The sequence below is a fragment of the Podarcis bocagei genome (assembly GCF_964188305.1).
Source record: "Podarcis bocagei genome assembly, chromosome: 16".
In the NCBI taxonomy this organism is placed as follows: Eukaryota; Metazoa; Chordata; class Lepidosauria; order Squamata; family Lacertidae; genus Podarcis; species Podarcis bocagei.
Genome location: NC_138142.1, coordinates 8,624,020 through 8,645,519, shown reverse-complemented (window position 1 = coordinate 8,645,519; position 21,500 = coordinate 8,624,020). Strand labels below are relative to the sequence as shown.

Sequence of the window (21,500 nt, the reverse complement as noted above, 5' to 3'; positions counted from 1 at the left end):
TACTCTAATAAACAGATAAATAAAATTACTACGAAGTTTTGAAGCATTCCGATGGCAACAAAATGTTTAAAGAAATGCAGGCATGGGCACTTGCAGTGCAGACAAGGGAGGCTGAGGGAGCAGGAATCCCTGGCACACACCTGCCTAGGAGTCAGCCCAAGAGAACACAGTGGGGGTTTTATTCCAAGTAAAAATGCATGGGTAGGGTTGCACTGTAAGCCTACAATCGCAAACATGCTTAGTAGGACAAGGATGGGTAACTGATGGGTCTCTTTCCCATTGATTCTGGTGCCAGCTGGACCTCAATAATAGCATGTAAAACCAGAGTAAGCTTAAAACTCTGCATCTCCCTGACAAAGCACAGCATTCTCTCTTAACCATTTTCTTCTTTTGCCCATTTCTACAGATAGAAACTGTGCAGTTGTCTATTGCACCTCCCGTCTCCCCCAGCTAGCATGGCTACCGGTCAGGAGCAATGAGAGCTGTGTTCCAACAACACCTGGAGGGAAACCTCAGCTTCTCTGGGTTAGAAGATTGCAGAACTCATCACTGCAGTAGGCAGTTTGCACGTTCAATTAACGGAGAATGATAACCCTTCCCCGTCATAAATCCTTCATAAAGCAGTAGATCTTACCTTTGTTCTGAAATGCTTCTCCAGGGATAGAAATATAACTCTGCCCTTCCAATGGGAAACGGTAGTGGGGCACGCTCAGGTGTAGAGGAGGCATCTTGACCAAAGAGTAATCTGTGTAATGATGCAAGCACATTCAAAAACAATGATAAGGGGGAGGGGGGCGACACAAATAGTACCTCAGGTTAAGAACTTTGCTTCAGGATGAAAAATCCACTCCACTTCCCTGTGGGGAGGAGTTGTGGTGGACCGCGTGGCGACCCACCCCCTTCCGGGGGTGGGGGACTTAGTCCCCCATTGCCTGGGGGGTTCCGGCCATGTCAGAGCCCGGCCAAACCATCCACTGGCCAGGGGGGCATGGCCGGGACCATTTAAACAGAGGTGTGAGCCGGAGGGCTTCCTCTTTGGCTCGCTTCCTCAATCACCCGCCCTCCCTCCCTATTTTGCAGGTTTTAGGCACTGGCCTTGCTATGGACCTCGGTTGGTCACCGTTGAGGGGCCTGGTAGGAATTTTTCCACTTGGCAAATTGGCACTGGCCATGTGGTGGTCGCCTACCTCGTAGCAATCATCACAACTTTGTTAGGGTTGCGGTTCGGCATTGTTTGACCTTGTGATGGGGGAGGGGAGGTGTAGCCATCACCTGCCCCTCCAAGCTTAAGGGTATTCCGTTAAAGGAATCCGGGGGTGTTGATCTTGTCCGAAGCCCGGGGCAGAACTAGGGCCATGACACGACCGCGACAGGAACACCAGGGGGAGCTCGAATTGGTACGCATTGAGAGAGCTCTCCCTTCCGGTGGTTTACCCTTACCAGACTTCCTGAGCATTGGGCAGGAGTCAGATATAGTCGGGTCCATTCACTACCTAAGCCAATAGTGCTCACATTCTGTAATCAATAAAGTTGTGGCCAAAATTTGCCCAATAACATTAACCTAATATCCGTGTCCTTGTGTGTGTTATTTCTCAACGAGGGGGTGGCTTCGGGGTCTCGACACACAACAGAAATCATGCGGTGGTGGCAGGAGGCCCCATTAGCTAAAGTAGTACCTCAGGTTAAGAACAGTTTCAGGTTAAGAACAGACCTCCAGAATGAATTAAGTTCTTAACCCGAGGTACCACTGTAGCTTCTTTTGTCCTTCCTGAATCCTCCAGCACATAATTTCATTACATATCCCCTGAGTTCTAGTATTGTCTCATGTAATACTAGAGGTCTGTGCACCAGCCCTTCCCGAAGGCAATAATATAACATCAGTTCCCACACAGCTACCCCATCCAAGAAAGATGTGTGTGCTAGAAACTAGTTTTTCCATGGTGGCAGAATTGGAGCTGCCTTAGTATAGGATGTTTTTAAGCATGGGTTTAAAATAGTGTGGACCAATGCATGATAGGCCACCAACTAATCACTGCAATAGCCATGTGAAACAGAATCATTAGAAACCCACTTTTGGAGACCTGCAACCGAATCAAAAGCCATTGGTTAATATTCTTCCTTCCCTCCAATCCACTGTATAAACTCTTTTGTGATGGATGCAGTCTCCCCCCAGCCCTGATTAAAAGAGGGGAGGAAGCCTTCCTGTTCCTTGTCACCAAGTGAGAAGCTGCAGACACAGACATGTCATATTGCAATTATCCAGATTCTGGTTTCAGAACAGGTGTCTGTACGTGTGCCAGATAAGCCTCACCTGCCACGGATGATGTGCCTTCGACTGTTATGGCTGATGGGCTTCCTCCAAGATTGCGGCCCACATGAAGCATCACACTGTCAATTGTGTCAACTAAGTCTTGAGCAATGGGTACAGTCTGAGAAGCAAACCAAAAAAGAGCCACGATCATGATTGTGTGGAGGAGCAAAGGGAACCTTATGTCGAATGTGGGACTGAGAGAGCAAGAACTCCTTGTTGAAGATAGGGCTGCACATAGCCTACCATAATCTGGGGTGCTGATCTGGTGCCCCTGGCAGCAGCGTTGCATGAGCTCACAGTGCCCAGTGCTGGCATGCACGCAATGGAGGGGTGCGTGTACTGGAGAATGAGGGCACAGAGGGTGAAGGAGCCCACAGTGGGACCCCAGTGCTCACCACCAACACTGCCAGAGTGACCCCACACTGCATCAGAGCCAAGCAGGGCTGCGCTGTGCCACCTGCCCACCCACACAGGTAGCAGCCAGGCCAGTTGATGTGGCACTTGGCAGGGGCAAACCAGCATGGTCCATCCAGGTGCCCCTCCAAGTGTTGGTTCCTCTGGTGCCAGGGGAGGAGTACTGGGCCAGGCCAGGCTAGGGGCACCTGCATGGGGGCGCATGCTTAGTGCCCCCTCAAAAATCCGTGACTGGGGTCGCAACCCCTCTGGCACTGCCATGATAGGACCCTGGCACCTGATTGGGCCAATCTGATCCAGGACCACCTAGGGACCACCCACCCTGGATCCACCCCCAATTCAATTCAGGGTTTGGAATGTTTAGTGATGATGATTTAAGCCTAATTTGTGAATTAACTAATTAAAAAACAATACGGATCAGAACATAGGAATCAGCTCCTAGGGGTCGAGGTCATACGTGTGGAGGAAAAACTTAGACATGTAGCAGGGTTTCCAAAAATAGACCAGAGGCCATATTTCATCCAGCAGAGCTTTACTTGTGCTGAAGGCAAATGTAGCTTAATGGTGACAAATCCAATACATTCAGGATTGAACAGTCCATAAAAAATCTAGTTGCAGCACTTACAAAACTTATAAACGTATAACAAGACTAAACAGTAAGCATACTATGTGCAGAACAGCACACCAGAAGGAAGAGAGATTGAAAGAGAAAGAAAGTAAAACCCAGGCTCCTACTGACCTATATTTACAGCCAGCATGACCTTAACTGAAAGAGATAAGAGAACTAGTTCAAACCAGCTTCCCAGAAGGTATAACCCAAACAATCATGAAGCTTCTGCCTGCTTCTCTCACACAGAGAAGCTTCGAGTAGCTTCTAGAATCCTCTTGTATTAATCAGACTAGGAAAGATCTCCACACATTAGATCGATACTTTCTGAACTGGCACCCTTCACTGCCCCGCCCCCAATATTTGAGCCCCCAATAATGGGAATTGCCATTCAAACTGTGTGTGTGTGTGTGTGTGTGTGTGTGTGTGTGTGTGTGTGTGTGTTACATCATGTGATCGGTTATGTGGGGTGGGGCTTGTTGAGAATTTCCATTTCACCATAAGGAGCAGACATGGGATTGTTACAAGTCACATGTCTGTTTACATACCAGCACAGCTTGCTGGGAACTTCCATTGTGTGCATACCTTTTGCTTCTCTCTGTCTCTCTCTGAGAAGACAGAGAGAGAGACGACATGTTTCTTTGTCCTGATTTATGATTAATAAATCCGTAGTTGTAGTATGTTTCCACAAGCCTCACGCCTATTCTGCGTGCGCAGTTTGTGTGCGCAGTTCGCTCGACTGATATAGTGTGCCCTGGCTTTGAAGCCTGAGTCGCTGATTTACATCAGAGCAGAGGCCAGTGGGTCTTTAATGGGTCTTCGCAGCAGGATGGCTGCGACCCTCTGCATGCCAACAGGGCTTACCTGAGACCCCCCCAAATATATATATATATATTATTCAAGTTGGCACCCTTGGATCAGAAATAGACTAGTCCATCTGCCCCTAGTGTGCATGGGTCATCACAGATCAAACACCAGCAAGCAAAGTTCCATATCACCTGCAGCACTAAGCATGTAGTCCAAATCCCATGGACAAAGGAAAAAGCAGAATGGGAGAGGAAGTTTGGAGAAGAAATATGTAGACAGGTGAGCAAATGAAGCATCTCTTCCCTTTTACCACATCACAATTATATATATATATATTTGCTTTCGTAGATTTTCACGGGTACAGGAATGTAGGTTTTGGTGTCTTCGGGTGTCTTCCCGTGTAAGAGTTGGGGTGTCTAGGCGACGTTTCGACGAGGTCTCACTCGTCATCTTCAGGCTGGTGCTTTCGGCTTCTTGTTACTAGAACAGAGCAGGATCTCAGTGTTTGAGTTCCTATAAATACTGTTGAGGGGGTGTGGTGTATAGCCTCCAACGTTCTGGGCAGAGAGGAAGTTCCTAGGTTAATGTGCCTTTTCTTCTTTTGTTCATTAATTACTTGAGGGATATCTTGAGTGATTACTTGAGTGATATTCTGAGTACCACTTGGGAGGGTCATTAGGTGTGGATTAGTTGCTAAAGCTTTCGTGTCTTGACCTCTTGACCTTGTAAAGAGTTTTTCTGAGAAGATGGCTGTACTGCACTTAGTTGTGCTCTGGCTTGGCTTCGTGTATAGGGGCGAGCTGTGGTTTTGTGCCCTGTGCCAGCCAGATCTGTGTAGGGATTGCAGGGGGGTGCAGCATCCGGAGGTGCCACTATGGTTTGGCTACTGGATGGTGTCTGTAATTTATCTGTGGAGAGGGTCTGGGTTTGGGTCTGGTGTGGTTGATTGGAGATGGCGTTCTGTGTGCCTCTGGTTCTGGTGTCGGTTTTTGTGGGGAGGGCTAATTTCCAGATGTCTGGCAGGCAGTACAGCCATCTTCTCAGAAAAACTCTTTACAAGGTCAAGAGGTCAAGACACGAAAGCTTTAGCAACTAATCCACACCTAATGACCCTCCTAAGTGGTACTCAGAATATCACTCAAGTAATCACTCAAGATATCCCTCAAGTAATTAATGAACAAAAGAAGAAAAGGCACATTAACCTAGGAACTTCCTCTCTGCCCAGAACGTTGGAGGCTATACACCACACCCCCTCAACAGTATTTATAGGAACTCAAACACTGAGATCCTGCTCTGTTCTAGTAACAAGAAGCCGAAAGCACCAGCCTGAAGATGACGAGTGAGACCTCGTCGAAACGTCGCCTAGACACCCCAACTCTTACACGGGAAGACACCCGAAGACACCAAAACCTACATATATATATATATATATATATATATATATATTAGGGGAAGAAAAGTGGCAAGTTGGTTGCAGGCTTGCAGTTCATGTGTAGCAAGGCATTACCTGTGACATTTCATTCCAGCCGTGAAACGCAAGCACACCTTCCACAGTTTTAAAGAAGACCTGCAAACAAATAAACCCCAGGTCATTTCGTTACAGTATCAAAACCCTCTGCCTCCATCTCCTCCATCCCCCAGGAAATAGCATTTGAGTCAGGGCACCCCAGGGGCATATTCACTCTAAAATAATAGACACAAATCCATGCATGTCACAGAGAACCACTTTTGCTCATTAAATATTGTACAATAATATTTTAAAGCAGAAGGGTATTTATGGACACTAACAGGACAATGAAACTCCAATTACATTAGCATCCATTTATCCCCCTGCTCAAGATATTAAAACCAATGTACAAAAGCAAAATGTTTGAAACTGACTAAACCTTGGAGGGGGTTAAGGCAGCAGAGGGGAAATGCTTGTAGAATATATATATATTCTTGTGTGTGAGTGAATATCAGTTGCCAGACAGAATCTTTAGAACAGGGGGTATCTACAAAAATTGTTTCAATAAAAGATGAAAGGGACCCATCTCTGCAACAGTTTATCACAGTTTCCTTCTCCCATTTCAACGCTGCATTAATTCAGTTGGTTTATACATTTCCACTGCAGAACACGTTTTCATTAGCTGTAGCTCAGCGGTAGAGTAGGTGTCTTGGACTAGAAGTTGGAAGGGGGAAAGCAGAGTAGCAGACAAAAGTGATGGTTCAACATGTTTTGGTCACCACTGGTATCTCTCCAAGGAAATTCAGAGATTCAACATTTAATAATCATAATAATTTTTTATTTATACCCTGCCCTTCCCGGTTCAGGAAACCGGGCTCAGGGTGGCTAACAACAAATTTAAAACACTTAATTGATGCTACAAAAAAACAGCATAAAATACGGTATAAAGCATAAATAACAATAAAATCAAAAATCAATTTAGGGGGGGGGAATCCATCCAATAAATATTAGATGATCACTAGGGCTAGCTGGCTAAATTAGTCCCACTTGGGCCAGCGAGGAGACCAGGGGAGAACCAGCTGTGGGATCCCAGAGCGGGCAATCTTCACAAAAAGGGGAGGGTGAGAGAAGGAACGGGATCAAAAGATCAAGACAGGTTCAAATTGAAAGCCAGGCGGAATAGTTCTGTCTTACAAGCCCTGTGGAAGGAAGTTAAATCCTGCAGGGCCCTGGTCTCATGGGACAGAGCATTCCACCAGGTCGGAGCCATCACTGAGAAGGCCCTGGCCCTGGTGGAGGATAGTCTGACTTCCTTAGGGCCCGGGACCTCTAAACTATGATTATTCCTGGACCTTAAGGTCCTCTGCAGGGCATACCAGGAGAGGCGGTTCGGTAAGTACAAGGGCCCTAAGCCACAAAGGGCTTTAAAGGTCAAAACCAGCACCTTAAACCTGACGCGATACTCCACCGGGAGCCAGTGCAACTGGTAAAGCACTGGGTGAATATGCTCCCATGGCAGGGACCCCGTGAGGAGCCTCGCTGCAGCATTCTGCACCCACTGGAGTTTCTGGGACACCTTCAAGGGCAGTCCCATGTAGAGCGAATTACAGTAGTCAAGCCTGGAGGTGACCGTTGCATGGATCACTGTGGCCAGGTCGGGGCAGGAAAGGTAAGGGAAGCACTGCCTCTTCTTTTCCCACTTCCAATTCCTTTTTGGAATTCCCGTTTTTGTTACAAATGCTTTGCATGCCAAAGGTCCCTATCATCTCCAGTTAGGGCTGTTTCCTGTCTCAAATCCTGGAGAGCCGCTGTCAGTCAGTGTAGGCAGTACTGAGAGAGATGGACCAATTGATCTGTCTCAATCTAAGGCAGCTTCCTCTGTCCCTAACCTACCCTAAGGGCTGCAAATGTATGCGCAATTTCTGGGAGTGTGCTCCATAGAACCCAATAGGTATTACTTCTCAGTACATATGTGTAGGATTAAGAAAGGGTCTTAATCAAGTTTTCAATAAAGATTTTATGTGTTCTTGTACCAGAGCTGCTGTTGTTTTTTAAGCAGTATTACAAGGAGATAACAAATATAGATTTTGTTTCCTGATCCACCTCACCAAAAAAAGCAGTAACCAAAGGACAGTCCCACCACATATGCATGTAAACACTTTATGTGATTACCATATTTTCCGTGTATAAGACGATATTTTTTCCTTAGAAATAATAGGCAAAAAATGTGGGTCGTCTTATACACAGAGAGCAGCGGGGGGACGGGCGATTGGTGGCAGCAGCCAGCAGGAGATTGTCATCAGCGATTGGGTGTGTGATTGGTTGCTGCGGCAAGGACTGCTGCCGACTGGCCGTGGCTGCGGCAATTGGGCAGGCTATTTAAGGCAGCATCAAGGCATGCATGCCATCGGCTGCGGTTGCATTGAGTGTGCAGGTGGTATTTAGGCAGTGAGCGTGCAGATGATTGGTGGCTGCAGTGATGCATGTGATTTGCAGTGGCAGGCAGGCTGTAGAGCAATTGGCGGCGGTGACCCCCCCCCAAAGAAAAGCTCAACAACTCTGAGGAATTCCCCCCCCCAAAAAAAAAAATTGTTGTAGTCCAAAAAATAGGGGCCATCTCATACATGGAAAAATACAGTAATTTGTAATTCCTTTTAGGGTTTTAATGGTGTAAGATACCATTTATGCAAAAGTGTACATCATATCTCTGTGATTAAAGGATATAACCTGCAATCCTTTGTAAATTTACCTGGGAGCAAGGCCCAGTAAATACAGTGGAACTGCATTCACATGCGCACATACTTCAGAGTAAACCCCACGGGACACAGTAGGACTTGCTTCCAAGCAGACATGCAAAAGACTGCACCTTAAGTCCCATTCACTTCAGTGGAACATGCTCCCAAACAGGGATACAGATAAACCAGATTGGGGTGAGGAACTTCAGGGCTGGGTGTCAAATGTAGCCCACCAGGCTTCTCTATCTGTTCAGAAACCACCCTACGGTACAGAGGTAAAAATTACATTCATTGCTCTACCTACTTTTGCGTGTGGCCCTGCCCACCCAGGAGGGGCTGTAGCCCAAAGGCACAAACAGATTCCCCACCTTGGTAGTAGATTATCCTTCCCACTGAGAATTTCAGGCACCCTACCCCAGTTCCTATGGGACTCCGGTGAGGTTGACCTGCAGAACCGGCACTGTTAGGAAATCAATATTTTAGTGCAGCAGCACCCTACACTTTGGAATTCCCTGCCTGTTGATGTCAGGCAGACATCTGTATCTGTACTTTTTCACTGCTTAAAGTATTTGTATTTAGGGAATCCTGTCTTTTATCGATAATTTTAATGTTCTCTTTCATTTTCTTGTAAATCACTTTGAGATTTTTACTGCAGAACAACATATAATTTTTGTTAAAAATATCCTGGCATTCCTGACATGTAGAAGTTGACATGTGTTTTGAGCTGGCTGCTGATTTTAATTAGTTTTGAATGCTTTTCAATATATGTTTCTGTTTTGTCTTGATAACGTGAATGTTTTCATCTTCTTTGGTTTTGTAAACCACTTAAGAGTCTAATTTTTTTTACAATCAAATGGCATATCAATGTTGTGAAATGAGCAAGTAATAAATAAAAGTACAGTGGTACCTCAGGATGCGAACGGGATCCGTTCCGGAGCCCTGTTCTCATCCTGAAGTGAACGCAACCTGCGACTGCACGTCTGTGCATACGCGGGTCGTGATTCGCTGCTTCCGTGCATGCACGTGACATCATTTTGAGCGCATGCGCGAGCAGTGAAACCCAGAAGTAATGCGTTCCATTACTTCTGGGTCACCGCGGAGCGCAACTCGAAAGCTCTCAACCTGAAGCGTATTCAACTAGAGGTATGACTGTATAAAAGCACCCCTCCTCCTATGTCACAATCTGGCTTTTCCTCCCCATCCCACACAGTGGCTAAAGACACAGAACACGGAAGTCTAGGGTTAGAAAGACCCCAAGGGTCATCTAGTCCAATCCTCTGCAATTCAGGATTCAAAGCTCAATCACATGAATAATATTACATCCACTCCAGCTATATGAGAATACAATTCAATATGTAGACCAAAAAAATGGAAATTGGGGGACTAATAGTCATTTTATTTTCCTTTTTGTCTGAGCAAACAATCTGTGTCTCTGCTACGCATGGGTTTAGCAGGACAATCGCTGTCAAAATCACAGCTGATTACTGTCACAGCCAGAGCTCCAGCCAGCAGCGCTAAAAGGGGAATAATCCACCCGCTGCTGAAATCAGTGCCAGAGTTTTGTTAGCAGAGAGCAACTTCTCGACTCTGTCAAGCTCAAAATCCTCCAGGCATTGCTGCCCATGGTGTACAAAGCAAAGAGGGAGCGCAGAAGCCCTTTAGCTCAGCTACATAATGGGTCTGGGGCAGAAAAATCCAGGGAAGTCAGCACAAATTCTCTCTGAGCTGTAGGAAGTGCTAAATGGCCTGTGAGTAAAGATGGGCAGGGGAGAGAAACTCAATTTTGTTTGCCTTTTAGCAAGATACTACCTGGTTCGCACTTCTCAAACCAATACGGAACATGGTTATCTTTAGGTGTACTTCTAAGCTAAATTTAGCTCTCTTTATGTGCTCTTCTCCAAAGTTTGTTCTCCACCCAAACCATGTGCACCAAAATGCATACATCCATAAAAATGAAGCACAAACTAATTATATTAGAGGGAAATACTTGCAAATAAGGGGTACATTGGTCAAACAAGTTTGAGGTACTAGCCACCTTGTCATTTTATCCCCACAACATTGTTTTCAGTGTACAGGAACTGCCTCAGTCCCTATGGCCAACTCTACAAATGTCCTTATTCGTTTAATAAAGAGATGGAGAGTTGAAATAAATTTACTTCAATAAATTCACTAACAGGTGAAGGAGATTCACCTCAGTCAATTGGTAAAGTACCTCATTAAGTTGAAGAAGTGAAGAAAGTTTACCTCAGTAAGGTTGAAGGCCGTATTTGCCGTGAGTGACTCATCGGGTAAGGCACGGGAAATGTTTCCTAAATAGTCCAACATGGTATATGGCCGGTGAAAGTTTCCTCTCTCCTCTGTAAGGTTAATTATTATGGGCTGGTATGCATTTCTGGACAGCTAAAAGGGTGACACAAAAAGCATATATTAGAACTTTCTGCTCCTCATCTCCCTAGGTCACTGAAATGAATGGTTGCTTTTGTTCAGCATAAGACCTTCTGAATGCTACAACCCAGAATGGTTGGAAGTGGTGGATGTCTACTCTAACATCGGAATCTTAAAGAGATATATTTATAGAATAATGTATTTTTCCATGTATAAGACTAGGTTTTTTTCCTAAAAAATAATGTCAAAAATTAGGGGGCATCTTATACTCTAGGGCATCTCTCCCCATTTTCTTAAATCTGATTCTTAAATCTGTCTTATAGACAGAAAAATATGGTATTTTGTTTTATTTCAGAAACTTTCCATTTCACTTTTTGGCCCCTGAATGGGCTCTCAAGGAAGCTTCCGAGTTAAACACACACAAAAATGATGGAAATATGTTTTCATGGGTCATTTTGCTGCTGCAACTTTCTCCCTGATCTTCCCTCGTCACGACCTTTTCCCTCTGTCCCAGCCCCCAATGTCCAAAACTTTCCCCATTCTTGTCATTCTCATCCTGTGGAAGCTCTTAATCTTTACTGTGGGAGCTCTTCACAACCCAACTGTACAACAGGGTTGGGAAGTCTCAGTCTCAAGAGCTATATGTGGCCCTCTGAGACTCTCTATATGGCCCTTGAGACTCTTCCCAAGCCACACCCCGTCCCCACAAGCCACTCCCCCTTGAGTGTTTTGGGCCTGGCTGAAATGTGCCATTAAATTCTTGCCTGCAGGGATGGAAGACAGAGAATGGTGTGTGCAGAAACTATTTTACTATACAGTGGTACCTCTGGTTGTGAACAGGATCCGTTACGGAGGCACATTCACAACATGAAAAGAGTGCAACCCGCAGCGACAAATCTGCACATGCGCGGGTTGCGATTCACCACTCCTGCGCATGCACATGGCATCATTTTGCGCATGTGTGAGCAGCGAAACCCGGAAGTAACCCTTTCTGGTACTTCCAGGTCGCTGCGGGACGCATCCTGAAAGAACGTAACATGAAGCGGACGTAACATGAGGTATGACTGTACAGAGATAAAATTGCTCCTCTCCTTGCTTGCCAAGAAGGAAGATGGAGAACGTGTGGTTTGTGTGTGGGGCCCTCCAGCTCCCATCAGGCCCAGTCAACGTGGCCTGTTGGAATGTTGTGGGTATCAAGGAGTTAAACACTCTGTGCTAATTGGGAATGCTGACTCAGCAGCATGTGATGACTAAGCAACATGAGACATGGGGCATTGCCTAATGGATCCATTGCCAACTAGTATAAAGAGGCATGGTTGACTTCAGTTGGTAGGAATATGAAGCGGTGATGGCTTCTCCCCTGAATGTAATTCTACCTGTATGCTGTGTATACAACAAGACTGCTTTACGATGCTGCAAGACTGCAACTGAATAGAGCCTTAATGTTCAAGAATGATGGTCTACCCAGCCTAGCAATCAGTTTCCAGGAGTGACCAGCCAGATGTCTCCAGGTACTCACAAGTAGTGCATGCAGGTTAAGTTGGCTAACCCTGGGATCCACCACAGGGTATGGACCACATGGCTTTCCCCCTAAAAATTATCCATTACATGCCACACCACAGAAAGACCCTCCAAAACGTTTTGAGGAGCAGTGGTGAAATTTAGTCTGAGCACATGCCGGCACAACGAGAAGAACCTTTCACCGTGGATTTCAGCCTGTTAAATTGCAGCTCACCGCAGTGAAACATTCATGACAACTAGCAAGCAGTAAGTGGGAAAGCTTTTAAGGAAAACAAAACAAAACACACATCAGACACGTTTCACCCATATACTGAGCGAAAATTGCTTTCCTTCCCATTCAGGCTAAACATGCTTGATAACAGCTGCATCAAAATCCCATTAGTTTTTCGTCTTGTTCATTTTGAGACTTGCGGGGTGAAAGCCGAATTCTGATGGAAGGGAAAGCACTCTAGCAACAGACTTACTTGTGCTGGGAGTTATAAACTGAAAACTTTGCCTCCAACTATTTTATTTCCCACATTATATATATATATATATATATATATATATATATATATATATATATATATATATATATATATATAATGTTGCTGGACTAAGTTCTCCATGGAACAGAGATCAATCTCAGATGCAGTGGAAAAAAGAAGCAAATCCTCTTTGTTGGAATGTACTTAACAAAAATATGAACCAGAGGCCTTCTTATTAGAAATAATGTCAACTGAAATCAAGAAAGAAGTAAGACCACTCTTTATGTACGCAACATCTGCAGCCAGGATTCTGGTCTCAATGAATTGGAAGAGTAAAAGTACACCTACAAAGTCAGAATGGCAGGTAAAAATGACAGAATACATCCAACTGGCAAGAATGATGGGAAGAGTTAGAGGGTACTCAATGCAGAGGGTGAATAAAGAATGGATAGTATTTAAAGAATATTTGAAAAACTACTATGATAGCAAAAATCTCCTGGCAGACCTTGAATGATTCTTGTAATGTATAGATAATAAACTAAAGAATTTTTCTCTGAAGGAAATTAAGGAAACAAAGTACAATAACATGATACTGTGTAAAAAGAAAAACAAATGAGATTCATTTTTTTGAGAACAATCCAAAGTTTATTTTATCTTCCTTATCTATATTCTTTCTTTTCTTTCTTTTTTTCCTTCTCTATTTTTCATTGTTGTTGTTTTTTCTTTTTTCTGTGTAGTGTATGTGCATAAATTGTAACATGGTAAATTGCTGTGTAAATATGTGTTAAATGTTAGATAGACAGACAGACAGACAGACAGACAGACAGACAGACAGACAGACAGATAGATGGATGGATAGATGGATAGATGAACCGGGGCAGCATCATGGATTGGTGTCAGGGAACTGACATCGGAGCGAGAGGCGAAGGGGAGGCTCCCAGATTATGCTGGCGAAGGACCCAGCAGCATGGGGAGAAACAGCTCAGTAGAGGGGGAAGCCAATCAGCGCAACACCGGGGATAAAGGGAGGCAGACAGGGGAAGTGGAGAGAGGGCTCCAGGACTCTTCACTGGATATCAGTGAGGAGAGCCCAGGTCCTCCGCTACCCACGCCTTCCCTGCGCAGAAGACTCCCGCGCAGTGAGAGGAGGAGGAGACTGGGTGTCAAACAACTTTTATGTTGGAAGAGGTTCAAGAAACGCCCACTGATGGATTCTGCCAGTGACTGAGGCAGCCACCATGAGAAGGGGCTGTGCAGTCAGAAAGTTTTAACAAGGCAAATTAACCGAGAAAGGCACCAGTTTACGCACGAGTAACTCATACCCATTACAGTTGGCATCGCTGGGCATTTGCTGTGGTCCATAGTCCTGCAGGAGTCTCTCTGCTGCTGCTCCTCCTACCTTGCTGTCACTGCCTATTCAGCTATTCTATCCAGCAGGCAGTGACCTGAAAAAATGAAAAGGAAATCGCTTTGCAATCTTCAGCCTCATCTACACCTGGGCCAGCCCACCCATGAGACAGGGTGAGGTTGTCGCCTCGGGCGGCACAAGTGACAGGCGCCGCGGATGAGGCCTCCGAAAAGGCTGCTGCAGATATCGAGTGAATCCAGAAAATGATTGGAGTGAAAGGAGAGTAAAGTTAAGATAGAAGAAGAGATTAAAGAAATAATGAAATGTGTTTAAGCTAGTTGGAAAAATAAAGTAGCGTAACAAGAACGGCTGGAAGTCACTTGGTGGGTGTCCGTGTGGGGTAGGTGTGTTGATATGTATAGTATAGGTAGGTATTATATAGAGTAATGTAGGTATGTTTTATGTTATGAAAATAAAGTAATGTGTTATGTACGTGTATTATGTAATTGTGTAAATGTATATGTATGTGTTTTATATGTTAACAAAAAAAAAAAATTTTAGAAGGCTGCTGCCACAGTAGCAGGGACAGCTGCAGTGCGCTTCTTGCAAGCCAGATCTCCCGTCACCCCAAAAACCTCTTGAAAAATAGGAGATGCTGCTGGTCTGTGTCCACACCTAGGGAGGAAATGGCAGCAGCTGCCCTTCTTTCCTGGCAGGGGTGGAGGACCCCATTATGTGGTTTGCCTCAGGTGCCAAAATATCTTGAGCCAGCCCTGATCTGCACTATACGTACCGCTTTGAACAGCCATGGTTTCCCCCCAAAACACCCTGGGAGCTGCAGCTTTGTAATGGTTGTCAGGAGTCCCCTGTTCCCCTCCCAGAGCTACAATTTCCAGAGTGGTTTAACAGTCAATCCCTTTTCCTATATGCAGCTCAGAGGAAAGAGATCCAGGAATGTGCCTACCATCGGAAGGGTTGCAGTTCCCTGCCATCCCCACGGCGATGCTGAAGAAAACAAAGACTGGTCACCTAGAAACGAAAGAAAATATTAGATATAAATTGCTCCCGTGCCTTAAAATCGCTGCAGTACCTGATGTAAGATTGGACGGGGGGTGGGGGAGAGAAAACTCAAAACAACCCAAAACAATCCAGCAAATACTGTCCCAGATTGAAAGTGCTGCCTGCCTGCCATCCTTTTGTTTAGTCGTGTCCAACTCTTCATGACCCCATGGACCAGAGCACGCCAGGCACTTCTGCTCTCCTTAACATGTAGAATAAACAGATGGGCAGTGCAAACAGAGCTTCTTCGCTACCCAGGTATCTGCAAGAGAGCTTCCTCTGCCCTCTGCATTCAGTTCTTCAAATGGGGTCCGCTTTTAGCTGAGACATAACACTGGCTCCCTGCACCCTGCACTTTGTAAATCAGGGACAAACTACACGAGATGTCCTTCACACAACGAGCCATTGTGACAATGGCTTTCAAAGCTTTAATGGTAGTTGCGGGGTCTCCAATTCAATTCAAATGTGGATGGGGTACAGAGTTATTATTCTGATAATATATCAAGTTTCTATCCTGTCCTTCATCTGAGGAGCACAAGGTGGTATACAATTCAGAAACACAAAAATATATACCATGGAAACAAACAAAAACAATACCCCCACCAAAAAAAATTAAAAGGCCATCAATTGTTTAATCAGCCAAAGGCCTGGGAGAAGAGGAATGTTTTTGCTTGGCACCTAAGGGTGTGTAACAACAGCACCAGGCAAGTCTCCCTGGGGCATGTGGCTTGTGTGCAGAAGGTTGCAGGTTCAATCCATGGCAGCTCCAGAATATCCCTTGTCTGGAGTCCTGGAGATCAGCTGTGAGTAAGTGTAAACAATGTTGAGTGAGATGGACCATGCGTCTGACTAAGGCAGTTTCCTATGGGAAGTGGGGAGGGGGTCTTCAGGCATTTCCCCATCTGTTGTGGTCCTGATCCACTTTCCCAACCTGACACTGCAAGAAAAAGCTTTCATGACAATGTTTTTGTGGTTGGGGGGGTCTCACCTAATTTGGCTTTCCACAACCAATGCACTTCGTTCCTCAGGAGCAGGCTTCCTCAACCTCGGCCCTCCAGATGTTTTTGGCCTACAACTCCCTTGATCCCTAGCTAGCAGGATCAGTGGTCAGGGATGATGGGAATTGTAGTCTCAAAACATCTGGAGGGTCGAGTTTGAGGAAGCCTGGCTAAGGAGGGAGCGCTTCCAGCTCCTGACACCAACCCCCCCCCCCATTCCACTGGTGCAAATTCGCTTCTGCATACCCTTATTTTTAAAAAAGAAAAGGCACTGGGGTTCCCCTCCCCACGTTCTTTATTTCTGAACAACACACTGTGTAAAGTACAACAGTAGGTGAAGCTGGGGTGTGGGATTCAAAGGAGTGGGGATTGTGAGAGGAGAAAATGGGGGGGGAATAATAAAAGGATTGAGTGGTATTTGAGGGAATTATGTAAGCAATGATACACGTAGGTAATCCAGTTCTGTTTGTTGAATCGACTAGTATTAAAAGCCATCTGTAAATACCTGCGCAGGCAAACCAACTGTTCTAGGAAGTATTTTCTTGGCACAGACTTTTAAACATAATCTCCTAAGGGGTGGGGACATAGCTCAGAACCACAGTGCATGCTTTGAATGAAGATGGTCCCAGGTTGAATACCTGGCGACATCTCCATTTAAAAGCAGCCTGCAGCAGATAATGGGAATGAACTTCTTTCCTGAGACACCCTGGAGAGACACTGCCAGTTAGGGTAGACAATACAGGGCTGGATGGATAAATACCCTGACCCAGTGGCAGCTGGTGCCCACTGGGGCTGGTGGGATGGAATGCAGGAAGCCCAAACAGCAAGCGGAACCAGAGCCAATGACAGGCAAAGTCAACGAGTCCAAATGTTGCCCCCCCTCCTCCTCCCTAAGCAAGCAATCCTGAAGCTAAGCAGGAGGAAACTGACAAGCAGTTCCGCCTCTGGGGACCAGTTGCGTACCTTCCAACGCAATGGTCTGGAAGACCACCTTCTGGGTCTGCACTCCCATGTGAGTCAAGTGCCCCACACCAGATCGTGGCCCCAAAATAAGGGGTTTTTCCTGGGCACAGAACCCCAAAACCTGTGTTTTTGGGTGCTGTGCCCAAAATCGCACGAGATTGTGGCAGCCATTTTGGACACTGTCCACTCACAGGGGGGGAAACAGGATGATCTGGGTTTTCTCCAGGGCAGTTGACAAGTATGTCAGCTGTAAGCAAGCAAACAGGCAGGTGTGGGCTAGCTGAGATCCTGGAGTTGATGGGAACGTTCCTTGTCCACTCTAATGAACCAGCTTCCGCTGGCCTGACCTGATGTGTGTTATCTGTCTCATGAATAAAAATAATAAAAAGGCCATGTGCAGTAACTACGGGTGCCTTCTCTTTTCCACTTTGGAGGTGTCAATTACCTCTTGTCAATCTTAAAGTTTGGTGCTTTATCGTCAATGAAACAATCTATGGCAGCCCACCCCAGTTTGGTGCCTTCCAGAAATTATTGTATTATGACTCCCATCATCCCTGACCATCAATCATGCTGGCTGAACTGGTTGGTTTGATTGATATCTGGTGGGAGTTTGAGTCCAAAATTTCTGGAGGGTACCATGCTGTGGATGGCTGATTTCATTCAACATGCACTCATTATCATTTTGCAACATGCAACATTCTCACTTTGTCTAGAGTTTGCAAAACCCTAGTTAATGGGGAAGGGACTTCCCCTGCAAGGTCATAGAGAACGTTGGTATATCTCTTCTGGATTGCATGCAATCCTTTCTAGGAAAAACAACAACACCATTTCCACTTACCTACAGCAGCAGTAAAATACTGCTCAATCTCATTGGCTGTGAGCACTCTTTCCCATATGATAAATTCATCAAAAGCCCCATTGACATAACGCTTAGCCTGGTCACTCTCTGACCCTGTCAACATGTTTGAATTAGAGTCATCATAGCTGTAGAAAACTGTCCCCTTTGGATCAGTGGTATTTAAGGTTCCATTGACGTAGACTTTCAAGCCATCTTCAGATTTCCAGGTAAATAGAACATGAGTCCATTGGGGACCTGAATGAAAAGCACAGAAAGCTAGAGCAGACACTATGACTCTATAAACCCATTTAAGAACACAAGAAGAGCCCAAAATCCCTACAGCAATCTGTTTCCCACAGTGCCCAACCAGATGGCTATGGGAAGCCCATAACCAAGGTGTGAGGACAAGAGCCCTCTCCCCCTGTTGTTCCCCAGTGACTGGTATTCTGAGACATGTAGATATCTGGTCTTCAGGATGGAAGATTGCCCTCCTGACTAGTAGCCATTGATAGCCTTACCCTCCATGAATGGGACTACTCAAATTCATTTCCCTCTACTCAAATAGATTCCCTCTCATTGTTAGGTTTCTATCGGCTGGATCTTCAGGCTCTATAATGCTATTGTGTAGGTTGGGAGATGATGGGCTTCTGCAAATTGTTACTGCTATGCACATAATAGGGGGAGAGGAATACATTTTCTCAATATAGCACCGTGTTTGTCTATCCCACCCCCTTTAAAGCCATCCACACTAGAAGCTATCACAAAAGGTATCAATGAGTAATTAAATGATGCAATTCATTATGTGAAGAAGCAGTCTATTTTGCCTTTCCTAGATCTATTGAAATTCTAATTCACCAGGAGGAATTAATGGACTTACATTAGTCAATTCCAATGGGTCTGCTCTGAGTCAAACTAACAATGGATGCAATCCTAAGTTTCTAGCCTGTATGACATTGCCCGGTGAATTCTCAGAAGCTGAGTAAGATTTCTAGTGCTCAGGAGGGTGAGGTTTCAGTACTCTACATCTTGAATAGTGGAACTAGAATTGCGCAGATAAGCACAACTATTCAACTTTGCATCCTTTATGCAATTTTGGCAGGATACAGAACCCAGCTTTTCTCAATGCAGAATTCTGGCAAACGTAAGTGCAGACATCCCCAATAATAGCTGCATAAAGGAAGGGTGAAGTTCAAGAGATGTAGCTTTTTTCCATCACAATGCAATGGGGAGGAAAGGATCTATACTTTCAATGCTCTCTTCCCTGCTAGGCAGTTGTTAAAGGCAGAAGAGTTCGCCTTTTAAGACCCTTTGAATGTGACCTTTTTATGTAAAAATACATGTACTATGGTTCATCACTAAATTTCAATGAATCCATACAGACCTGAAAAATCCAAATTTACCTGGCGGAATGAAATCGGCTTCCCACTTCTTTGAAATCTGATGGTTAAAGAGCTCTATAGACCCTTTGCTTTCACTGAAGTAGACTTTAAATCCACTGGAAAGTACCTGATCCCCATATGCAGGAGGGGGCTTAGTCTGCTGCTCCTGAGTCTTCCAGAAAAAAGAGAAGGTGACACCTAAAGAATGGCAAAAAGAACATGAATTGTCTGTGAGAAGATAGACGTGGAACTGAAATTCATCAGAAGAGAGGTGGGTGCAGCTCAGCTTGAGAAGGGCACACCTCAGTTGTGCTTCCACTCAGAGCCCTGCACCTCCTGTTCCCCTGTTGCCTTTCCCCAAAAGAAAACTCAGCTTAGGGATGGAGCAGGGTCAGCCCTGTCGTTGGGTGTAATGGCTGGGTCTCTCCCACAGAAGCGAGACAACTGTGGCAGCAATTAACTCAGGTTTAGTGCTCAAAACACACAAATCATTCTGGAGCTCAGTCACTCAACGTCTGCTTCCAAATTAGCTGTTGCCGAGTCTGAGTTCCGCCCCTTCCTCTTCCCATGTTTAAAGCCCCCCTTCGCTTCCTTTCCTGTTCACGCCTCTCATTAATTCTTGTGCACCTAGGTGGCCCTCCCTCTGAGTCCGAGCTTCAACTGTCAGTCTGTGTCTTCCCCCTTCCTTCTCCATGTTCTCAGAGCTCAGGCTTCTACTGTCAGGAGTTCAGCCTACACTCAAGTAGGACCCTGGCAGAGACACATGCCCGACTGGCATGTTCTCTCCCTCCTGGTCGATCGTTCAGGAGCTTCATAAGCTTTCCTCAGCCCGAACATCACAGCGACCGGTGCCAACCGACACTGGCACACTTAGGGATCTGCAGAGTTTGCGCAGTCGTGTAACAGACCTCAGCAACTCAGCATTTTGGCTAATCTGCTTTATTTACATATAAACACACACGGAGCACTACAACATGGCTCCCTCTCTCTCTAGCATCAGACAGCAGAGAGATAAATAACAAAGGACAATAGTCCCACTTCACGGAACACAGTAACACAGACATCCTGTCTCCGTCACTTCCCACTCTGTGGAGTCAAAACACATACCGTCATGAGATAGACAAAAATCTCATGACTGCAATCATGGAGCAGAAATTCTAACATCTACTGCAACTAGGTTGCTCCTCCCTCATTCTGCAATCCTGCCTAATTACCTTCTCCTGTCTCTCCACACTCTCCCCCTCTGTCAGCAATGGGACGCAGCTGACATTGGGTAGAGTGAGGCAGCCACCGCAGACAGCAGGTGCTGGAGAGGGAGAGGCAGAGAGCAGTTCCGGTTTCTCCCAGTTTCTCATTTTTCCAGTATTAAAATCAGATTTCCACATTTCCAAGCCAGTTTGCAAGAAGAAGAAGAAGAAGAAGAAGAAGAAGAAGAAGAAGAAGAAGAAGAAGGAGGAGGAGGAGGAGGAGGTGGTCCTCATGAAAATGAGCCCCAGTCAGCATGGCCAGAGGTCAGGGATGATGAGATCTATAGCCCATTGGCATTTGGGAGACACTACATTGATTGGATCAAGATGAGTTCTGGGGTCATCATCAATTTATTAATCACCTTATATAGAATAGTCTCAGGGCAATGTATCATTTTGAAAAGCAGCAAATAAATAAATAAAGCGCGTGCAGAACAGCAGATACATTTAAAACTAAACTAGAAAGAATGAAACTCATGGCGAAGGCCCACTCAAAGCTGGGGAAGCTTCTCAGAACACAAGTGCCTTCATTTGTTTCCAGAAAGAGCGAATAGTGGACAAAGACTCTATTCCGCAGAAATGTATAACTGCAAGGGGACCATAAGGTTAATCTAGTCCAACCCCTTGCGATGCAGGAATCTTTTGCCCAATGTGGGGCTCAAACCCACGACCCTGAGATTAAGGGTCTCAGGCTTTACCGACTGAGCTAGGGACAGCCACGTTAAAAGCCCTGCTCTGAGTTGCTGTGGCTTCTGCGCTCTTTGGAACTTGCAGGAGAAACTTTGCCACAGACCACAGCAATCTACTGGGTGCATGATGGACAAGGCAATCTCTCAAGTGTTGCCTCTGCAACCCTTTCCTGGACCAAGGGGCCAGGACTGCATCCACCAGGCAAACGCCCGGTCGCTGATATTCCCTGCTTTCCACTCCATTCCTTTCCGCAAGGGGGAAATGTGTGGTTTTGCTAGCATTGT

General features: G+C 45.6%; 1 protein-coding gene across 3 annotated transcripts in view; it reads right to left on the bottom strand.

Moving 5' to 3' along the window:
• Positions 1–21,500, bottom strand: part of ADGRD1 (adhesion G protein-coupled receptor D1) — a 305,590-nt gene that overhangs the window by 258,158 nt on the left and 25,932 nt on the right. For all 3 annotated transcript variants that reach the window (XM_081174796.1, XM_081174797.1, XM_081174798.1), the window contains 7 exons: positions 19,301–19,477; positions 17,901–18,155; positions 15,007–15,071; positions 10,566–10,721; positions 5,647–5,706; positions 2,312–2,429; positions 635–745 (listed from right to left, as the gene is read on the bottom strand). In XM_081174796.1, coding sequence (XP_081030922.1) covers positions 635–745; positions 2,312–2,429; positions 5,647–5,706; positions 10,566–10,721; positions 15,007–15,071; positions 17,901–18,155; positions 19,301–19,477 — 942 coding nt within the window. The remainder of the gene's footprint in view (positions 1–634; positions 746–2,311; positions 2,430–5,646; positions 5,707–10,565; positions 10,722–15,006; positions 15,072–17,900; positions 18,156–19,300; positions 19,478–21,500) is intronic.